Source organism: Podarcis pityusensis (assembly GCF_964106645.2).
Source record: "Podarcis pityusensis genome assembly, chromosome: 3".
NCBI lineage: Eukaryota > Metazoa > Chordata > Lepidosauria > Squamata > Lacertidae > Podarcis > Podarcis pityusensis.
The window spans coordinates 120339312-120358443 of record NC_138026.1 but is presented as its reverse complement, the minus strand read 5'-3'; the positions used below and the strand labels follow the sequence as shown (position 1 = coordinate 120358443).

General features: G+C 44.2%; 1 protein-coding gene across 4 annotated transcripts in view; it reads left to right on the top strand.

Annotated features, from left to right (window-relative positions):
* The first annotated feature begins 6 nt into the window (after nt 1-6).
* Nucleotides 7-19132, top strand: part of FZD3 (frizzled class receptor 3) — a 26621-nt gene continuing 7495 nt past the window's right edge. For 3 of the 4 annotated variants that reach the window (XM_081000996.1, XM_081000994.1, XM_081000997.1), the window contains exons 1-4: nt 7-142; nt 4687-5215; nt 14515-14711; nt 16233-17250. In XM_081000996.1, the coding sequence (XP_080857122.1) occupies nt 5027-5215; nt 14515-14711; nt 16233-17250 (1404 nt within the window). In that variant the 5' untranslated portion in view covers nt 7-142; nt 4687-5026. Of the gene's footprint in view, nt 143-2520; nt 2624-4686; nt 5216-14514; nt 14712-16232; nt 17251-19132 lie in introns of those variants that run through there. The other variant, XM_081000995.1, reaches the window with a different exon arrangement.

The window sequence follows — 19132 nt, the reverse complement described above, 5'->3', positions numbered from 1 at the left end:
CTTTTTTCTCGGCGCCCCGCCCTCCCCGCGAGGGGGCGGGGCGGAAGGCGGCGGCCTCGGAGGCGGAGGCTCCTTCATTCGGGCCCCTTCAGCCGCCGCGCCGAGGAAGGGCCGGTCAGCGCCGCCTGAGGGACGCGCTCAGGTAACGGGCGGGGGGGGGGGGGGAGAAATAAAAGAGGCTCAAATCACCTCAGTGAAGGGGGGGAGGGGCGCGCCTCACACTTCTTTTCTGGGGGGGGGTTTAAAATTCCTGTCAGGGACCTACCCCCCCCCCCCGAGAGGATTGGCTTCCTCACACCTGCGCGCGCACGCGCGACCCCTTCACCTCCCACCCGCATTAAAAGACAATGAAAGGGGGGGGGGGTGTTTCATGGCAGGATTTCCTCATAGGAGCGGCCCCCACCCCGTCCTCCTTTTTTCTTATTTTTTCTCAAGCGCACCCGCGCGTGGGGGCGATGAGGTTTGCTTTTTTTGATGTGGGTGGGTGGGATTCGCATCCCCACCACCAACATAGGAACCGACTTCCAAGGGCCAATGCCCCTTTGGCCTACCCCCCCCCCCACATAAAATATTTGAGGGGTCTGCCCCCTCCAAAGTTGAGGGGCAGTGCCATTCAAATTGCGTGTATGTGTGTCATGTCATGTGATCAATTACATTTTACTGTTTTTGTTGGAAATGTTATTTACAACATATGTGATCAGTTATGTGGGGCTGTGCTTACCTGCTCTCCTCCCCCCCCCCCATATTTTATTCAAGTTGGCACCCCTGCCTCCCTCCTGGTATTGTGTCCAGGTCAAAGGGGGGGGGGTGGGCTTTGAGGGTTGAAAAGGGTTAAAACAGAGGAACTGGGTGGGTGTTTTTCAGGCCATGTCTTTTTTAGGAGGGGGAAGGGGGTTGGTGTGTAGGAGGGAGACCCCCCCTCCTCACCCAAAGAAGGATTAGGGAGGGGAGGGTCTCCTCCTCCTCCTCCTCCTCTTTTTCATTGTGCCCTCTTCCCCCTGCATTGCATAGGTTGGGGCCGGGTAGGTGGCCTGCTGAAACTGCAGCTGATAATTATGTTATAATTAAACATTATTTATATCCTGCTTCTCCCCCCCCCCCTTTTCTTCTTCTGTCTGATCGAGGGCCTGCGAGGCAGCTTAGCCGTAAGTTAATATAGACTAATGAGCATAATAAGGTTGAAACAAAACAAAAAGGTTGTGATGACTGATGAAGACTCAGGCCCTCGTTATTAGTAATTAATGCGCTTTAGCTTGCTCTGCTGCTTCCTCATCAGCCAGAGAGAGAGAGAAGAGAGGTGTTTTGATAATTTCCTCCTTATTTTCTGACCAACCCTCCCCCCCCCCAACACATGTACAGGCACTGAAATACTAGCTATGCGGGGCTCGCTTTCATAGCCATGGCGCTGTGCTTTGTGGGGTAAGCCGGGGAGGTTCCCAGCCTTCAAGGGAGGTGTTACTTCGGAGAAAGTGTTGGCAATTAAAGGACCCTGTTGAGAAGTAGGGGTTTTAAACCACCTTCATGTATGAGGGGGGAAACCAGAATGAATGAATGAATACTAAGGGGACACTGTTTTCCACCTTCTTCCCCCAAAAGAAAGGAGATGGGTGGTGGCAGCAGAGGAGAGCCTCTACTGTCTTCATTGCATCCTGGACTTCCCTTTGGGCGGATTACTACTTCAAACTGAATGCTTGTCTAGGCAGAAACCTAGCCTTTCCGCCAACCATGCACCCTCCAGATATGTTGGATTGCAACACCTATTATGTCTGAGGCTGGCGGAAGTTATAGTCTTTAAAACATTCATTAGTATATTGAGAAAGATGCATAAAGTTGCTTAATCAAAGAGCTGTGTACATAATAACATTGTAATAAAACACAGCTAAAATCTGCAATACTATTGAACAGATATTCGTAAAATAGTTATCATTAAGGCACACAAAATGTCAGCCAGAAATGTAAAACGTATATAGGTAACTAAAGGATATTTACTTTGTTGAGGTAAGTGTTCAGAAAGTGTCTAAAACAATAGTTAGGGTGCCTGTCAAGTGTCAAGAGGCAGGGAGTTCCAAAGGTACTTCCATACTAGAAGTTGAGCTCACAAATGCAGAACCGACATTACGTAGCATTTATGAAAGTTCCAAGGAGTAAAGTGGTCAGATGGGCACCAATGGGGCAAGGCTGTCCCTTAAGTAAAGAAGGGCACTGAGTTGAGAAAGGCTAGGACAGTTTTTATATTTTTAAGACTCCTTAAAAGGTGTCCCAATTTTGCTGATATCAGCTCCGCCTCCCCTGCATCCTCACTGCTCCCTTGGAGGATCCCAAAAGCAAAGGAGTTTTGTTAATGTGTTCTCTCCTGCTTCACCACCTCCCCTGCAACAATGGAGGCAAAATGCTTCTTTCTAAGTAAACTGAAGTACTAAATATCCAGGAGTAAAGAGACTGGAGCTCTCCTTGCAGGAATAGGCGCTGAATGCAGTGTGGTCAAACCTTTTGTGTTTCTTATAATTTGTAGGAGCGTTGTGTTGATGGGGGAGGGATGATGGAGAACCTCTCCACTTCAATACATGGCAGTATAGAGAGTGAATCTCCTCCCAGTATACGGGACACATATTTCCCTGGAGAGGTAAGAGAAGCCTACTCCGTTGCAGCAATGACAGTTTAGTGTGGATTTCTTTTTCCCTTGTTGGTGCAGTTGGGGTGAAAAAATGCCTACCATCTGCATTCCTTGCAAAAGATTATCCTCTCCTTGCTTCCATGAGCCATGCTTTTCTTTCCTCTTTAGAATTAAGACAAGGGCCCAAAGGTTAGATTAAAGTCTGCAGTTGTTGTGTTACCCCTTCCTGGACATAGTGGGGATCAGAAGGATGGGGGTGGGGACAGTATGAATCTTCAGGGTAGGATGGTTTAAAAATTAGAAATCTGACTATAATCATTGGAATAGATTCAGAGGGATTGTTTTCTTTTGTACTGAAACAGCCGTTGGAATAATTACTGCAGATAGCACTTTGCCATTGAGCTGCTAAAATCTTGCAGCAGTTAAGGATTGTGTTGAGTGAGCAGACCTTTCTGGGCGGTAAATAAATTCTCTTCAAAAATTCTAGAAATTTATCATGATATTTATTCATTTTTGTTAGTCACCTCTGATTACACTTGCAATAATTCTTTTTGTAAGTTTAGGAAAGTGGCAGGCTTGCATTCAATTGGCTGAAAATTCAAGTGTATAGTAACTAGTTAGCTTTTTCTCTTGTTATGATTTAAGTACCATAAATGATCTAGGTTAGTATATAGAGAATGATTAAGATTTTGGCATGGTAAATCTTTATTTGCATAAGATGGTTTGTTCATGGTTGCTATATTGTGTTTAAAAACAGTACAAAAGTCAGGTGAGAAGAAACCGAGTTAGCACCCAAGGAAACTAAAATTGCGGGGTACCCATGGATCACCAGCATTTATTAATTGTAGTTAAGATATCTGTGTGGTCAGACTCAATCCAAATATTTCTTGGATTGCCTCCGTATTGCCACTGCCTCCTGTGTTCTTTTCTTCTTGGCAAACTACTTTTAATATAGGTTTTTAAAATCTTTGACAGTGATGAATTGTTTGTGTTGTCCAAAATAGCCAAACTTTGCCAAAATAATCAAGTCTTGAAAGCCCTTGAAGCATATTCAGAGGAAAGTGACTAGGGTGGTGAGGGGCTTGGAAACCCAAGTCCCACGAGGTATTGGTTGAAAGAGCTGGCTTTGTTTAGCTGGAGAAGAAGAGGTTAAGGGGAGGCGTTATAGCTGTCTTCATATATCTGAAGGGCAGCCATGCGAAAAAAGAAGCAGACTTGTTCCCATTTGCTTAAGAAGGCACAACTGGAGCCCATGGGTGGAAGTGGCAGGGAAGTAGATTTTGGCTAAACGTTAGGAGAAACTGCCCAATAGTAAAAGCTGGAGGTGATGGGCTTTCCTTTTCTAAAAGGGTTTAAGCAGAGGCTGTGTGGCTATCTGTCGGGGATGTTGTAGTTTCATCCTGCATTGCAGATCTGCATTGAGCAGAGGGCTGAACTTCAAAGTCCCTTATAGCTACAGTACAGTATATGATTCTATCAAATACTATTTCCTCCTAGATCAGCTGCCATTTGTATCATAAAGAAATGTTTTCACAGTCTGTGACCCTGGTGATATGAGTCCTTTGCCTTCTATAGACTGCAGCTATCAGCTAGAGATTTTGCTCTGAAATAGCCGTATAGTAGTTTACCCTAAGTGTAATCCATAAATCATAAGCTATTTAGAAAAAATGGAGGTAGTAGTAAAGCTAAAGCGAAAAACATCAAGCCTCATAAATCTTGAGACATGATGAGCAGTTGCAGCTTCAGACTACATGTTTGGAATGATTGAAAGCGTGGCAATATCTGGTAAATGTCTGGTGTACTTGCACACATGATCAGGAGAAAACTCTCTGTCAGTGGGGTTTGCCTTTGGATTTTATTATTTGTTTACTATAGTTATACAGTGCCTTTCTGCTTGGGAGAGGAGAAGCCAAGTGCTGGTTGATCAGGCTGTGGTAGTCTCTTGCTATCATTTTTCAGTTGTGCTTAGCACTTTTCTCCCAAAGTTATATGAGAGCCCATGAGACATAACTAATAACTTTCTTTGAATGGTTAGCAATACAGTTTTAACACTTTTATTATTTTGTCTTTAGAGCGCTTAATGAAAGAAGAGAGCCTGTCAACATGGGGTCTGTTTGGGAGTGCGGTTAGACAGCCAACTTTGATGACCTAATGCAACTTGCATGGCAATATGAAACAAAAGGCCAAGATGAAGTACCTTATTAGTGCTTTGGGAATGAAAGCCTTCTGTGGGACTCAGCTAAGTTGCATCAATGCAAACAAACAGCCTTTCTCTGAAGAATCTTAAAATGAAGACCTGAAATGCGGATGAATCAAAGTGTCTTTTGGTCTCTGAAGAACCTGACAGTGGTGCACAGGTACCCAGCAAAGTCTACTAAATAATCTGGAGAATCTCATGATTGCTGCAGAAAGATGGCTGCAAGCTGGGTCTTCCATTGTCTGTGGCTTTTGGCTGTTCTGATAGGATGCACAGGTGGCCACAGCCAGTTCTCATGTGAGCCCATCATCTTGAGGATGTGCCAGGATCTTCCTTACAACACCACTTTTATGCCTAACCTTTTGAACCATTATGATCAGCAAACAGCAGCTCTAGCCATGGAGGTAAGAGTTAACATCCACCTAAATGTACGATAGCATTCACAGTGGTGGAATTGCCTTTGGTACAAAAATAATTGAAGAGTTTCCCTACATCTGCTTGCAGGAATAATGCACAAAACAACAGAGGTGCATTCGTGCTCTTGAGGACGCTTTACACATTATGAACAACCTACATGGCGAAACAGCATAAAACCTGCATATAAAGTGGTATTAGGTGGCTATATGCATATGCAGTTTGAACTGCTGTTCTTTTACACAAAAGTGCTTTCCATTTAAAATAAATGGTATTTGAAGCAGTTCCTTGAGATAAAAACACGAGTTCTTTGAATGGTATAGATAAATACAGCCATCATGGATCATCATAGCAGCCCTGAGTCTGGGACTAATTTTGTGGCATGCTTATATCTGGGGGGCATTCAGAAAAAAAATTGTGCTGAGGTGGTAGTTCATCCTGGATTTTTGATCCTGAAAATTGGTGGTGGGTTGGTTGTACCCGTGCTTTTGGGTACAAAGTGTCGTGGCAAAATCTGCTCCCCTCCCTGCTTGACAGGGTTGCAATAAAGGCGAACAGGAGTGTCCGTTTATGAAGAGTGGATGATTCTGCTGCAGTGGAATCCTTGCCTCTGGTTTTTGACCAAGTGCCTGAGGTCTCCTTAGCTTTAGGGCAGGATTGCCTAATGTATGGCTCTCCAGCTGCTGTTGTACTGCAGTTCCCATCATCCCTGACCTTTGGCCATACTGGCTGGGACTTGCGGGAATTGGAATCGAAGAACACCTGAAGGGTCACAGGTTAGCCAACCGTACTTCAGAGCGACTTCAGTAGCAGGTTCCCCTTCCTCCAAGTACACCAAGAGATGAAGAACCAGTGAGGAGAGTGCTCCTACCATGAAGTCCTTGCCCCTCATTTGCCCACATGTCAGCTTTTATCTCAGTGCAGTGGCTGCCCCTCTTATCAGTAATAATAATAATAATTTTATTATTTGAACCCCGCCCATCTGGCTGGGTTTCCCCAGCCACTCTGGGCGGCTTCCACAGAGACCAAAAATACACTAAAATGTCACCCATTAAAAACTTCCCTGAACAGGGCTGCCTTAAGATGTCTTCTGAATGTCAGGTAGTTGTTCTTCTCTTTGACATCTGGTGGGAGGGCATTCCACAGGGCGGGCGCCACTACCAAGAAGGCCCTCTGCCTGGTTCCCTGTAGCTTTGCTTTTTGCAATGAGGGAACCGCCAGAAGGCCCTCGGAGCTGGACCTCAGCATCCGGGCAGAACGGTGGGAGTGGACACGCTCCTTCAGGTATACTGGGCCAAGGCTGTTTAGGGCTTTAAAGGTCAACACCAACACTTTGTATTGTGCTCGGAAACGTACTGGGAGCCAATGTAGGTCTTTCAATGTAGGTGTTATGTGGTCTCGGCGGCCGCCCCCAGTCACGAGTTATGAGCATTGCATCTGCTTTTGCCTGCAACATGCTTCTCATTAGCAGGGCTCACCTGTATGACTACTCCAGTAGGCACCGCCTTCATTCTTTCTTGGCTTTGTCTGCTCTTGGTGACTTCAGCATGTAGCCAAACTTTATTTGACTGTAGTGTCATAATTTCATCATGCTCACTGCAATAGATCAAACGTAAACATAGACGAGGTTTTAATTTGTATGTCCCTGTTGCACGAACACAAAAACTGTGTACAAAATAACAGTTCATTTGAATCACACTTTTCCTCTTGGGGTCAAGAAGTTGTGATTGCCTTCTGATTTATTTAGGGGAGCACTAGGTAAACTGGAAAAGGGTGATTATAAATTACTTCCAGTAATTTTGAACATGCTTTTTAAGCTTCCCAATGTTAGGAGCATTCCCAAAGGGGAAAATTTCCTCAAAGGAAATTGCCATTGCAAGATACATATTCCTGCTAGTGATCCTGCTGTTGCATTGCAGACACTGCTATGATCAAGACTCCAGCTGTTTCATATTCCTGCACTTTGTGTTCCAGATTAGATTTGCCACATTTCTCCAAATATATTCCATTTCCAATATGGTCTTACCTACTGACAAGTGTATGTTATTACAAATGAAAGTTCCCCAAATTCTATTTTGAATTAAACAGAACAATATCCTTGTTATGTTGGCCTTCAAAGCATGAGAATTACCTTCTGTTCTACAGTATAATTTTAGTAGTTAAAATGTGGGTCTAGTCTACACCCAATGGCCTCTTGTGGCCCACCAAGCAGTGCTGAGAATGACACAGTTTTTCTTCAGCTTCTGTAGAGCAATCTTATATGGTGGGCAGATATTTTTAATCATACTTCCTCAGAACTTCTTAACTATTGAAATGGCTCCCTCATCCAGACTATTATAGAATCATAGAATTGTAGAGTTGGAAAGGATCTCACGGGTCATCTATTCCAACCCTCTAGTAGGCCTTGTCATTTTTCAAAGTACATTACTTGTATCTTACAGAGGCCTAATTTGTATATACTAACAATACTGCGACAATATCTCTCCACATCTTTGTAATTTCTCTCTGGTTTCAAGTCTCTGCTGTCTCCTTATTTTGATCAAAAGTTACTAAAGTCTCTATAAAGGTTGGGCAGGCCTTTATTTTCTATTCTTTTGATTCCCACTCTGTGTGGCATCCACCCTAGTAGTTGGATGAGCTGTTGTGATACCATAATTAGGGAGGTTTCCTTTCCAGGATAAAATAGTTAGCATCAGTTAACTTAGTTTGGGAAGTAAGGTATGTCACATTTATCCTTCTTTCTGCCCTTGAATTTCTGTCTGCATAGGATGCATTATTTCTTCTAGTGTATGGCTTACGGTAACAGTATCTTCTTCTTACTCTCAAGAGTTACCAAAAGCGGCTGTGGTGAAATCTGGTTATCAGTAGAAGTGGAATGTTGAAAATTACAAAGGCCTCCCATCCACCTTGTTTCTTTGTCCATTTTTTTGTTCTGTCATCATATTAAAACTGGTATTTCGTTGTTTTACCTAAGGTTATCAGTTTCATGTATTCCAGCGTTCCCCTATAATGTGTTGGCAGCCTCAAATAGTTTCAGATGATTCTTGCATTGCAAGGGGTTGGAGTAGATAACCCTTGGGTCCCTTCCAGCTCAATGATTTCATGATTCAGATGTGGGCTTAAGCTTGTACTTTGAGTTATATCAACGCCAAATATGGTTTGCTGGAGAATTTGAGGTGGGGGACCCTCCCCCCGTACACCTCCAAGTCTGATCCTGAGGCACACAGAGTAACACTGTCTCTTGGAGCTACTGAAAGCAACTCTTTCCTAAGCAGAGGCACAGTTCTGTTTGACTAGTTTCTTTAAATTCTGGCGTATTGGTCAGATTGAGCTGTCCAAATTGTAGAAGCAGAGGAAGTAGGAGCTGTCCAACATTGATCAGGGTGCTAAGAAGATATGCATTGACTTACAAATTAAAAAAAAAAAACCCTGTATGTTTCAGCATTCACTCGTCTCTTGAAATATGTGATAAATTTGCTGATGGTCTCACTGAATATTGCCCTGCTCCACCATACTCCCTCTGTGGAAGAGCTTATCATACAGAAAAACTCATCTAGCTAATGTTGTACCTATGTCATCGAATTAAGTTTATCTTTCTAACTACCTATTCAGCTGTTGACAAAAATATGGAGAGGGGAGCTGTGATAGAGTTCAATGAAAGTTTGTAGTAGGAACCAGGGTTTAACCTAGAGAAAAGAAAATATGTGTATGTTTTTCTGTTTTCAAATATTTACAGTGTTATCCATTTAAAAGTAATAGCTCAGTATTAAGTAGGTATGGATTTGAACATTTAAGCAGAATGATCAACATCAAGAGCAGACAAGCTGTGGAAAAGGTTGTTTAGTGAGGTAGATTCTCCCTGCACATTTTGAGGGAAAGACAGAAACGTATCTTCTTATGAAGCTCTCCTTGCTTCAGATGGAGGGCCTTCGTCCCCCCAGTTGACAAACCAGCAGCTACACTCTGTCTGCTCCCACTGGTGTCCTTCATTTTCCTTGATGTTAGAACAGTTAGACTTTCTCTCATAATCTTGGCTCAGTTGTGCTCTCCCACCCTCACGTTGCAAGGAATTAAAGAGGCTGTTCTCGCTCCTGCTTTGTGCCCATATAGTAAAATGGCACTTGAGAAATGCAGTAAACAGTATTGCATGCAAGCATAGCAGGTAAATAATGAACAATTAGACATTTTGCTAAATGTTTTTAAAGACTGCTTTGGGGGATTTTACTTCTAGAATGTGGTGGGTTTGTTGCCATTTTTCGTTTTTAATTTATGCATACTGACTTTGTTTTTTGGGGTCACCCAGGCAGATGGCTTGGTATTATGGTTAATTCAAATGTCTAGGAGACGCTTAACAGCAGGGAACTTATGCTGTGTTAGAAAAGATGAACATAAGAGGCTGCAGGATCAGGCCAGTGGCCCATCTAGTCAAGCATCTTGTTCTCACAGTGAGCAACCTTTACAAAACCCGCAAAGAGGGCCCAAGCGTAGGAGCACTATTGCGGTTTCACTGACTATAAATGCACCAGTAAAAAAACTTCCATGGATGAATGGAGGCAATGAAAGACTTTCTTTTTGGTTGCGACCAGGCTCCCTCTTTCTTTCTTTCTTTCTTTCTTTCTTTCTTTCTCTCTCCCTTTGCAGCAATGGCAGTTTTGCATTTTGAAATATATAGTTATTGCCACTGTGACTGGTGGGGAGCTGTATTCTGTGCCAGGTGAAGCATCCAAGTTTTCATTAGCCCCAGGTAGAACTGGACTCTAGTTTTCGGCTGACAAAAACCACTTACTGTTTTTGTTCTTCATAATGGCCTTTCAGTTTTTCTGAGCTACTCCTTGATTAGGAAGTGAGCTGAATGCAGGGGGTGTGGGCAGCCCCCCCCCCATTAAACTTAGATCTTTTAGAAGACATCTGAAGGCAGCCCTGTTTAGGGAAGCTTTTAATGTTTAATAGACTATTGTATTTTAATATTTTGTTGGAAGCCACCCAGAGTGGCTGGGGAAACCCAGCCAGATGGGTGGGGTATAAATATTATAATATTATTATTATTATTATTATTATTATTACTATTATTATTACTATTATTATTACTATTACATCCCCACCGTTCAGCCCAACAGTGATCCTTGCTTTGCTTCCAAACAGCTTACCTCTCCAGTAGCTGGTTGATTTACATAAAGCACCCTCTCTCTCTCTCTCTATATATATATACATATGATTTGCTGAAATGGCAGAAAAAGCAATAAAATTCATGGGACGTGCATATCTGCACGCCTGTGCCTTCCCTGGCACCTTTGCCTCTGTTTCCCATATCATGTCTCTGGCCATGATATTAGCAAACCCCTTTCTCTGCTGGCAAAAGGACTGTTCCTATGGATTCCAGCCTTTTGTGCTGGGACAAAGGTTGGCATTCTGATTCCCCTGAGCCAAATTGTGCCCTTTGACTCTCTCCCCTTTTCACACTCCTCGCTGAGCTTGGCCTGTTGCTATGCTTCAAAGCCTGTGGGTGTAGGGTTACCATGGCAATGGAGATGAAACTCCCGAGAGAGGAGGGGCCACAGTGTGAATAGAACACACAGGCCTTGTTAATCTGAATGTGAATGAAGGAGGAAGGCTCCTTTGTACTTCATCTCCATGTTGCCCAAACCTACAATTTATCAGCAGGGAAGCAACTTTCTCGTTTGCTAACTTGTTTATATTTGCTGTTTCTTGAGGCTTATGGAACAAAAGTGGTCATGTCAGAGGCAGCGAACAGCAAACGCCTTGGGTTTTAATAAAAATAGTTTCTTTGACTTTATAGAGGCTTTTGTTCCTTTTACAGCCAGAACGCTGCTCCCCAGATACTACTCTGTAGCTTTCCTTTTTAGATCACAGCTCACCCTTCTGTGTTGACAAAAGAGGTTTTCCCCTGAAGTTCGGAATCCATAGATCCAGTGCGGGAGGGGGCCGTGGGTGGGTGCAGGACCAGATTTAGGGTGGTTCAGGCAGTTTCCCTGCACAAGGTGCTAAGCCAAGGGGGCGCAAAATGCATAATTTGGGGTGCCAAATTTTGGCCTTGCACATGGCACCATATTACAAAAGGTTACTCAAGTCCGTCCCTGGTAGGTGCAGGGAAAAAATCCTTCTTAATTTATATCCCCTAATTCCCATCTATCTATCAGCTCTGCTTGTCTAGACATGAGCAGTTGTGTGTAGATCAACCTAATGTTGATCACATATACTGTATCTAAGCCTAAACAAATAGGTTCATGCCATGAGAAAAATAGGTGGTAGGGGGTTCCTGGATGCTTGACTTGTATATCCTGAGGCTTTTTCTTCACTCTGGAAGGAAATATGAGGGCTGGCGAAAGGAGCCAGCTATATACAACCTCCAGAGACCATCATAGTTCTGTCGTAGAGTAGAAGACAAAGGAATGCCAGGCTCAGCTCCTGATCAGAATTCTTTTCCCTCCGCCCTTTCAAATTCAAATAGTTACTAGGGTAACGTAGAGGCAACAGTCCTGTTCTAAAGTGCAGGCATCATGTTCATTAGAATAACAAAATGAGACATGAATTCCACCCTGTCACTAATAGTAAGGGAGAATGAATTAAAAATGTAGGAGGAAAGCTCTTTTGCACGGCTCAATCCCATCAGTAGAGACGTATGCTTTTCCTGATTGCAGCTTTTGTAGCTATGCTCGTTGCATGATGTCTGCTTTTAAGTCTCTCTTTAAGCTAATAGAAGACTATTCTGTCTTTCTTTCTCTCCACCCAGCTCCCAGCCTTGCATGGTACCCCCCCCCCCCCACACACATGAGAGAGAAATCTTGGGGGTTATGGACCAAGGCTATTTCAGTATGAGCATGTCTGCCATAGTTGCAAGGGTTAGCACCACATGGCACCTGACTTACAAATGGCCATTCATTTGTCATCTCTGACAAGTAGAATTTCCCCATCCGTGCTGAAAAAGTTTCTGGTTCTTGAAGATTTAATAGCGAGAAGCAGTTCAGTCCAGGGCCTCCATAATGCAGCTCTGTTTAATACAGTGTCTTTGCCAACTCAGGGAGGAATTCAAGGTTGCTTTCTTTCAACAGAAGCATTTCGGCTTGTTCAGTGGAGTGACCTGCCCCTCTCCTTCTGCACACTGTTTTGGGTTTTTCCCTGATTCCCCAGAGCCAATTGGGGGGGGCATGAGGGGGGAGCACAGGAGTCTGGTTGCGCTAGTATAAGGCCTTGTGCTGGCTGCAGCTAATGGAACTACATAGTTGAGCCTGGATTACAATTTCCATCACCCCAGCCAGGACTGCTCTCTGGTGCTGTGGCTGATGGGAGTTGTAGTCCGGATCTGTAGAAAGGCTGTTCTAGAGGCTATGTATGAAACTTTCCCTCTTCCAGCTTTGGAGCTGGAATGACATTAAGTGGAAGAGCACTTGCCATCAAGAGATTTCGGAGGGGATGTTGTCCCCTCCCCCACACCACACTTCTCCAAAGGGAGAGAGTGATCAAATGGCTTCCTGGTGCTTGCTTTCATAGGTGACTGCCAACTAAAAATCTGCATACACTAATATCATGTACTCATTTGCATATGTTCACTTCCTCTGGGGACACTGGTAACCGTAGCAGTCGCTGACAGGATGTGTGTCTCATTACTTTTTATGTCTAGACAGCTTATTGTAATATTGGGGTGCGGGGAACTGACTTATCACATCGTATTTGTATCGCACCCTTCCTTCAAGGAGTTCAGGGTGGTATACATTGGCTTATCACATCCTCCCAACCACTCCTTGAGGAGGTAGGATAGGATTAATGTAGGAGATAGTGACTTGCTCAAGGCCACCCTGTGATTTCCTTGACGGAGTGGGAATTTTAACCTAAGTCTTTCCCAATCTAAACCAAACACACTATTTATCTACTACAGCACTCCAACTATGTATTACTTAGAATCTTAGAGTTGGAAGGGACCCCAAGGGTCCTCTAGTCTAACCCCCTGCAATACAGGAATCTCAACTAAGGCATCCATGGCAGACGGCCATCCAACCTCTTTTAAAAACATGATTTATAGCATCTGTTTCTTTATAGTATTGTATCTGGTTTTTATACAGCAAACTGTAGCATAGCAGTGTTAACTTAAACAAGCATGTATTGTTGATTTGGTTTCTTTTTACACCCCTGCTCTCATCTCTTTAATTCATAAGGAATGTGCCATATTTTTCTGCTCCTATCTAAAAATTGAATACTTGGCAGCTTAATGTCTAGGATAGCCTCAGGGTGAATTCAGATTTACTACTTACATTGTCCCACCAAGGAAGGGTAGCGTCTTAGAAAATACTTTAACATATAAGAACTGATCTATAGAGTTACATTTCTAGCTGCCTGAACGTGTATGTCTGGCACGACATAGTGAATAGTGTTGTGTATCTGTGGTGCTTTTGCCATAGAAATAGGTCAGGGATCACCAAAACAGTGCCCATGGGCACTACCAGATCTGCCCTGTGAATGGACATTTCTTATTAAACTAGGCCTGTATAATTTGCACCTTGCTAAACAAAATGTGCGTGGTGCAGGTGGCGCTGTGGGTTAAACCACAGAGCCTAGGACTTGCCAACCAGAAGGTCGGCGGTTCGAATGCCTGCGATGGGGTGAGCTCCCGTTGCTCGGTCCCTGCTCCTGCCCACCTAGCAGTTTGAAAGCACGTCAAAGTGCAAGTAGATAAATAGGTACCGCTCTGGCGGGAAGGTAAACGACGTTTCTGTGCGCTGCTCTGGTTTGCCAGAAGCGGCTTAGTCATGCTGGCCACGTGACCCGGAAGCTCCCTCAGCCAGTAAAGTGAGATGAGCGCCGCAACCCCAGAGTCGGCCACGACTGGACCTAATGGTCAGGGGTCCCTTTACCTTTACCTTTAAACAAAATGCAGCTCATCGGCCATGTCTGGTGGCCATCAGGGGCTTGATAAATTCTAGGTTTTGCCACATGCAGAGGGCTACTAATGGGTGGGATGAGGATGTGGTTTCAAGCGATTGTCTGGTGGGCTTATTCAGCTCAGTGGCCCATGATTTGTGTGGTGACCTCTGAAGGTGCAAGTCCACCAAGCAAAGGGAAAGTGCGTTACGATGGCATTGAGCAAATATTTGTGTTGGCATTCCGTGCAGTCTGTTGCCAGAATTATCTGTCAGATTTGATCTGTTCCTCCCCACCCTGAAAAAGCTGGGCAGAGATTATGAGATCTTATATTATGATAACCACCCAGGCTGTTTCACAAGACGGAATCTGAAATGGTGGCTTGGAGCTATTTAATTTTGTTTTGTCTTCATAGCCATTCCACCCAATGGTGAACCTTGAATGCTCCCGGGACTTTCGGCCATTCCTGTGTGCTCTCTATGCTCCTGTTTGCATGGAGTATGGCAGAGTCTCCCTCCCGTGTCGCAGAATTTGCCAGCGAGCCTACAGTGAGTGTTCAAAACTCATGGAGATGTTTGGTGTGTCCTGGTCAGAGGATATGGAGTGCAGCAGGTGAGAAATCCTCTGGATTTGTGTGTGTTTTTAAACGGCCACCTACAGATTTTAACACGTTCCAGGAATTATAAAATTACTTTGTTTTTCAGCCTTAGTGCTATACGCCCCGTCCCTCCCTTTTCTGGACACTAAACCAACTAAGTGACCCACAGTAACTCTCCTGCTTTGACTGGGTTCCTACCCAGCAGGCAGAGGCTACTACATTTCAGAGTCTCGTCAAACACTTGAAAATTCCTGTTCCAGTCTTCCTTTTCATTTTTTTCTCCCCACAAGCCAACTTGCCCCTTTCAGACAAAAAGGTGACGGCATGGTGAATGACAAAACAATTGTTCAGTCTTCAAACCAGCTGAGCATGTTCCCTACTTTAACTGAGTAATCTCAAATCTTTTTTTGCTTTCGTTCAAAAGGAGAATATGCCAAGTGAAGGTGTCATGGCACATAAAGAACACAAACAATGCATACACAGGGCAGCTGAGACAGACTAGAAAGGCTTTACTAGCTTAATAAAGGCATTAGAGTGAGAATAATCACTCTGGCCACAAGGACAACTTGGCTTCTTGTGTTATTTTTGCACCTCTCCTTTTTCTCTTTCCTCATTTGGCTAAGCTACAAGAAAAGGCTCATAGTTTATGTTCAAAAAGTCAAGAAAGCTGGTCATAATCTACAGGAGACCAGACAACCAATGTTCTGTTCTGCTTTGCAGTGAACTTGAGTCATCTTTTGTTGTTTGCCCTAAGCTTGGCTCCAGAGAGAGGCCTTCTCAGTCATAAAGCCATAGAGACATAAAGCCTCTCAGTCCATTCTGCCCACTTCTCTTCAAGTCCAGCATGAAGTTTTACTGTCCATCTGCTGTCCTACACTCTTCCTCTTGTTCACATGCAGGCGGTCCAGTGGGCAAAGTGCTGGTCTAAGGCCTGGGAAACCTGATGGAGACCATCTAATAGATAGGAGAGGTACTTATAGTAAGGAGTCAGAGGACTGAAGGTCATATGTATTGGTAAAAACAGTGAAGTGTGCTAAATAAAAGTTGGTCAAAGTGACTGATTTGATTTATTTTAATTAACAAAATGTGTATACTGCTTAATTTTAAATAAGACCTCTAAGCAGTTTGCCAAGAATACAAACATTAACATGATCAATAGAAATCAAAGTTTAAAAACAAGTTTAAAAGCGATGTCCAAGAATCCCAGACTACAGTGTCAGGATGTTACTTTGATTCTTAGGTATACAGCCTGTCTCAAAACCTTGAGGCGACAACATCTCCTCCTCTCCATTCATAATAATAATAATAATAATAATAATAATAATAATTTATTATTTGTACCCCGCTCATCTGGCTGGGCTTCCCCAGCCACTCTGGGCGGCTTCCAAAAAAATATATTAAAATACTCTAATACAGCATTTTGTTACTCCTCCAAGGCTATTCTGGTTTAGGGCCAAGGAAGCCGCATGATTTTTTTGTTGACATTAGTAAAATGTGTGTGTCCAACAGCAGCTTCTCCTTTCTTGCCATTCTAGGTTCCCGGATTGTGACGAGCCTTACCCTCGCCTTGTCGATCTCAATGTAGTTGGGGAAGTGACGGAAGAAGCACCAGTGGCAGTGCAAAGAGATTACGGCTTCTGGTGCCCCCGAGAGTTGAAAATCGACCCAGATCTGGGCTACACATTCCTGCGGGTACGGGACTGTTCCCCTCCTTGCCCGAATATGTATTTCAGGCGCGAAGAGCTCTCTTTCGCACGATACTTCATTGGTGTGATCTCCATTGTCTGCCTTTCGGCCACCTTGTTTACTTTCTTGACTTTCTTGATTGACGTCACGAGGTTTCGCTACCCAGAAAGGCCCATCATCTTTTATGCCGTCTGTTACATGATGGTATCGCTCATTTTCTTCATTGGCTTTCTGCTAGAGGACCGGGTGGCCTGCAATGCCTCCAGCCCCACCACGTACAAGGCTTCCACGGTGACTCAGGGCTCCCACAACAAAGCGTGCACGATGCTTTTCATGGTGCTCTATTTCTTTACCATGGCTGGCAGTGTCTGGTGGGTGATCCTTACCATTACTTGGTTCCTGGCAGCTGTGCCAAAGTGGGGCAGCGAAGCCATTGAGAAGAAAGCCCTCCTCTTCCACGCCAGTGCGTGGGGCATCCCAGGGACCCTCACCATCATCCTCCTAGCGATGAACAAAATCGAAGGCGACAACATCAGCGGCGTGTGCTTTGTTGGCCTCTATGACGTGGATGCCTTGAGATACTTTGTCCTTGCTCCCCTCTGCCTGTATGTGGTGGTTGGGGTTTCTCTGCTACTCGCCGGCATCATCTCTTTAAATCGGGTTCGTATTGAAATTCCTCTAGAGAAGGAGAACCAGGACAAGCTGGTGAAATTCATGATCCGGATTGGTGTCTTCAGCGTCCTCTACCTCGTGCCACTCCTGGTTGTGATTGGCTGCTATTTTTATGAGCAAGCTTACCGAGGTGTGTGGGAGACGACGTGGATACAGGAACGGTGCAAAGAGTATCACATACCCTGCCCTTATCAGGTGAGCAAGCATCTATCTCTCTGCAAGGTATTTGCACATGGTCCACTCCCATTTATTCCCAGTTTTATAAACCTGCCGTCGCTCTCCTACTTCCTTATAGGAACATGCTGCAATGGCATAATCATATAGACAACTGGAAAGTATGAGTTAGGGAAGAATTCTGGTGGAAAAATGACATGAAATAGGAACAGGAGTTGGAACCATCAGAACCCTTTTACCGGTGGATTATTTTTGTCCATGAAGGTAGAAAGGCCAGCTGTTAAGGAACTGAAGGTTTATAATTTACAAAGCACATAAAACTGAGTAAGATAAGCAAGACAATCCCTGCCTTGCAGGCTTACAGTCTAAGGAGGACATGGCACAGAAGAGAAAAGGGAGCAAGCTTGCATGAGGGATAGTTTTAGAAAGAACAGATACAGCCCGTTGGAAAGAGGCCATCTCTCTTCTAGGTTTTCAGGGGAATTTTGGGTAATAAGTAGACTTTTGAGGTTGGATGGAGGTGACACATGGCCTTTTCTTTGCCAAAGTCAACAACAGGCTTATAAAGGCAATAGGAGGACAGGAGAAATTGGGTTGGTGGTTGGGTGAGATAAATAAGGCAGGCAACTGTGCAGTCACTCCTATCTCTGTTGCCAAAAGCACAAGTGAGCAACAAGGCAGTCCCTCCTCTTTCACCCCAAAACAACCCCCAAGTCCTCATTGCTAATATTACAACCACCATAAAGCAGGTGAGCTGACAACGCCCTCCTCCCCTGTCCAAAGCCACCTACTTCATAACAGGGCACAAAATCGAAGGGCCAACTGGCCCGCCATTCCTTCTGCTGCCTCCATCACCAGCACAAAGCAGACAAGCAGCTTAGAAATCCAACTCCGTTGCCCTGACGGAGCCAACTGGCCCATTTTGTTCATTAATACTGCTGTGCTTGAACGATGGGGTTTTCTTTAAGCAAGTAGGGCTGAAATATAAAAGATTCTCAAGTGTTTCAGCAGTTGTGGTTGGCATAATGCAGCGGGCTTCACATGCACACTCTTGCAATTTCACCTGTCCCTGGTCTTTGCTGCTTTCTTCCTCCCGTAACTTGTTCTAGCACAACGAGATTAAAATCTTTCTCATTACTGTGACATATACCTGTACCAGCAAATATCACATTTCTTTCAGTAATATTAAGGGTGGGTGTGATTAACGTGCATAGCTGTGTAACAATATGCAGAATGGCTGCTTCCCAACTGCTCAGAGTTGAGAATTTAATCAGTAAGCTTATCTTGAAAAGAACAGATTAATTATGTTTATTGGGCTGCTGAAAGCTTAATGAGGAGAACATAAAATTCACAATGCTGCTTGATAGTTAAAAGGGGGTGTGTATGAAGGAAAAGTGTAAATCTGCCAACTGCTATTTTGATATCATAGAATCATGGAATCATAGAGTTGGAAGAGACCACAAGGGCCATCGAGTCCAACCCCCTGCCAAGCAGGAAACACCATCAGAGCACTCCTGACATATGGTTGTCAAGCCTCTGCTCAAAGACCTCCAAAGAAGGAGACTCCACCACACTCCTTGGCAGCAAATTCCACTGTCGAACAGCTCTTACTGTCAGGAAGTTCTTCCTAATGTTTAGGTGGAATCTTCTTTCTTGTAGTTTGGATCCATTGCTCCGTGTCCGCTTCTCTGGAGAATGGAAGATACGCCATTTTCTAGTGACAGGCTTTATGCCTTTTGCAACCTATGCTTAAGATGCTTGAAAACGCTCCACAGTTTTAACATCCATGTACAAACTTCTAGGAACTCTAACCCAATCAGAGGTTCTTGGACCCCCGTGTTGCATGCCTGTTGCATCCTCCTCACGCATGGGCTGGAAGGGCGAACATGAGGACGACACAGCT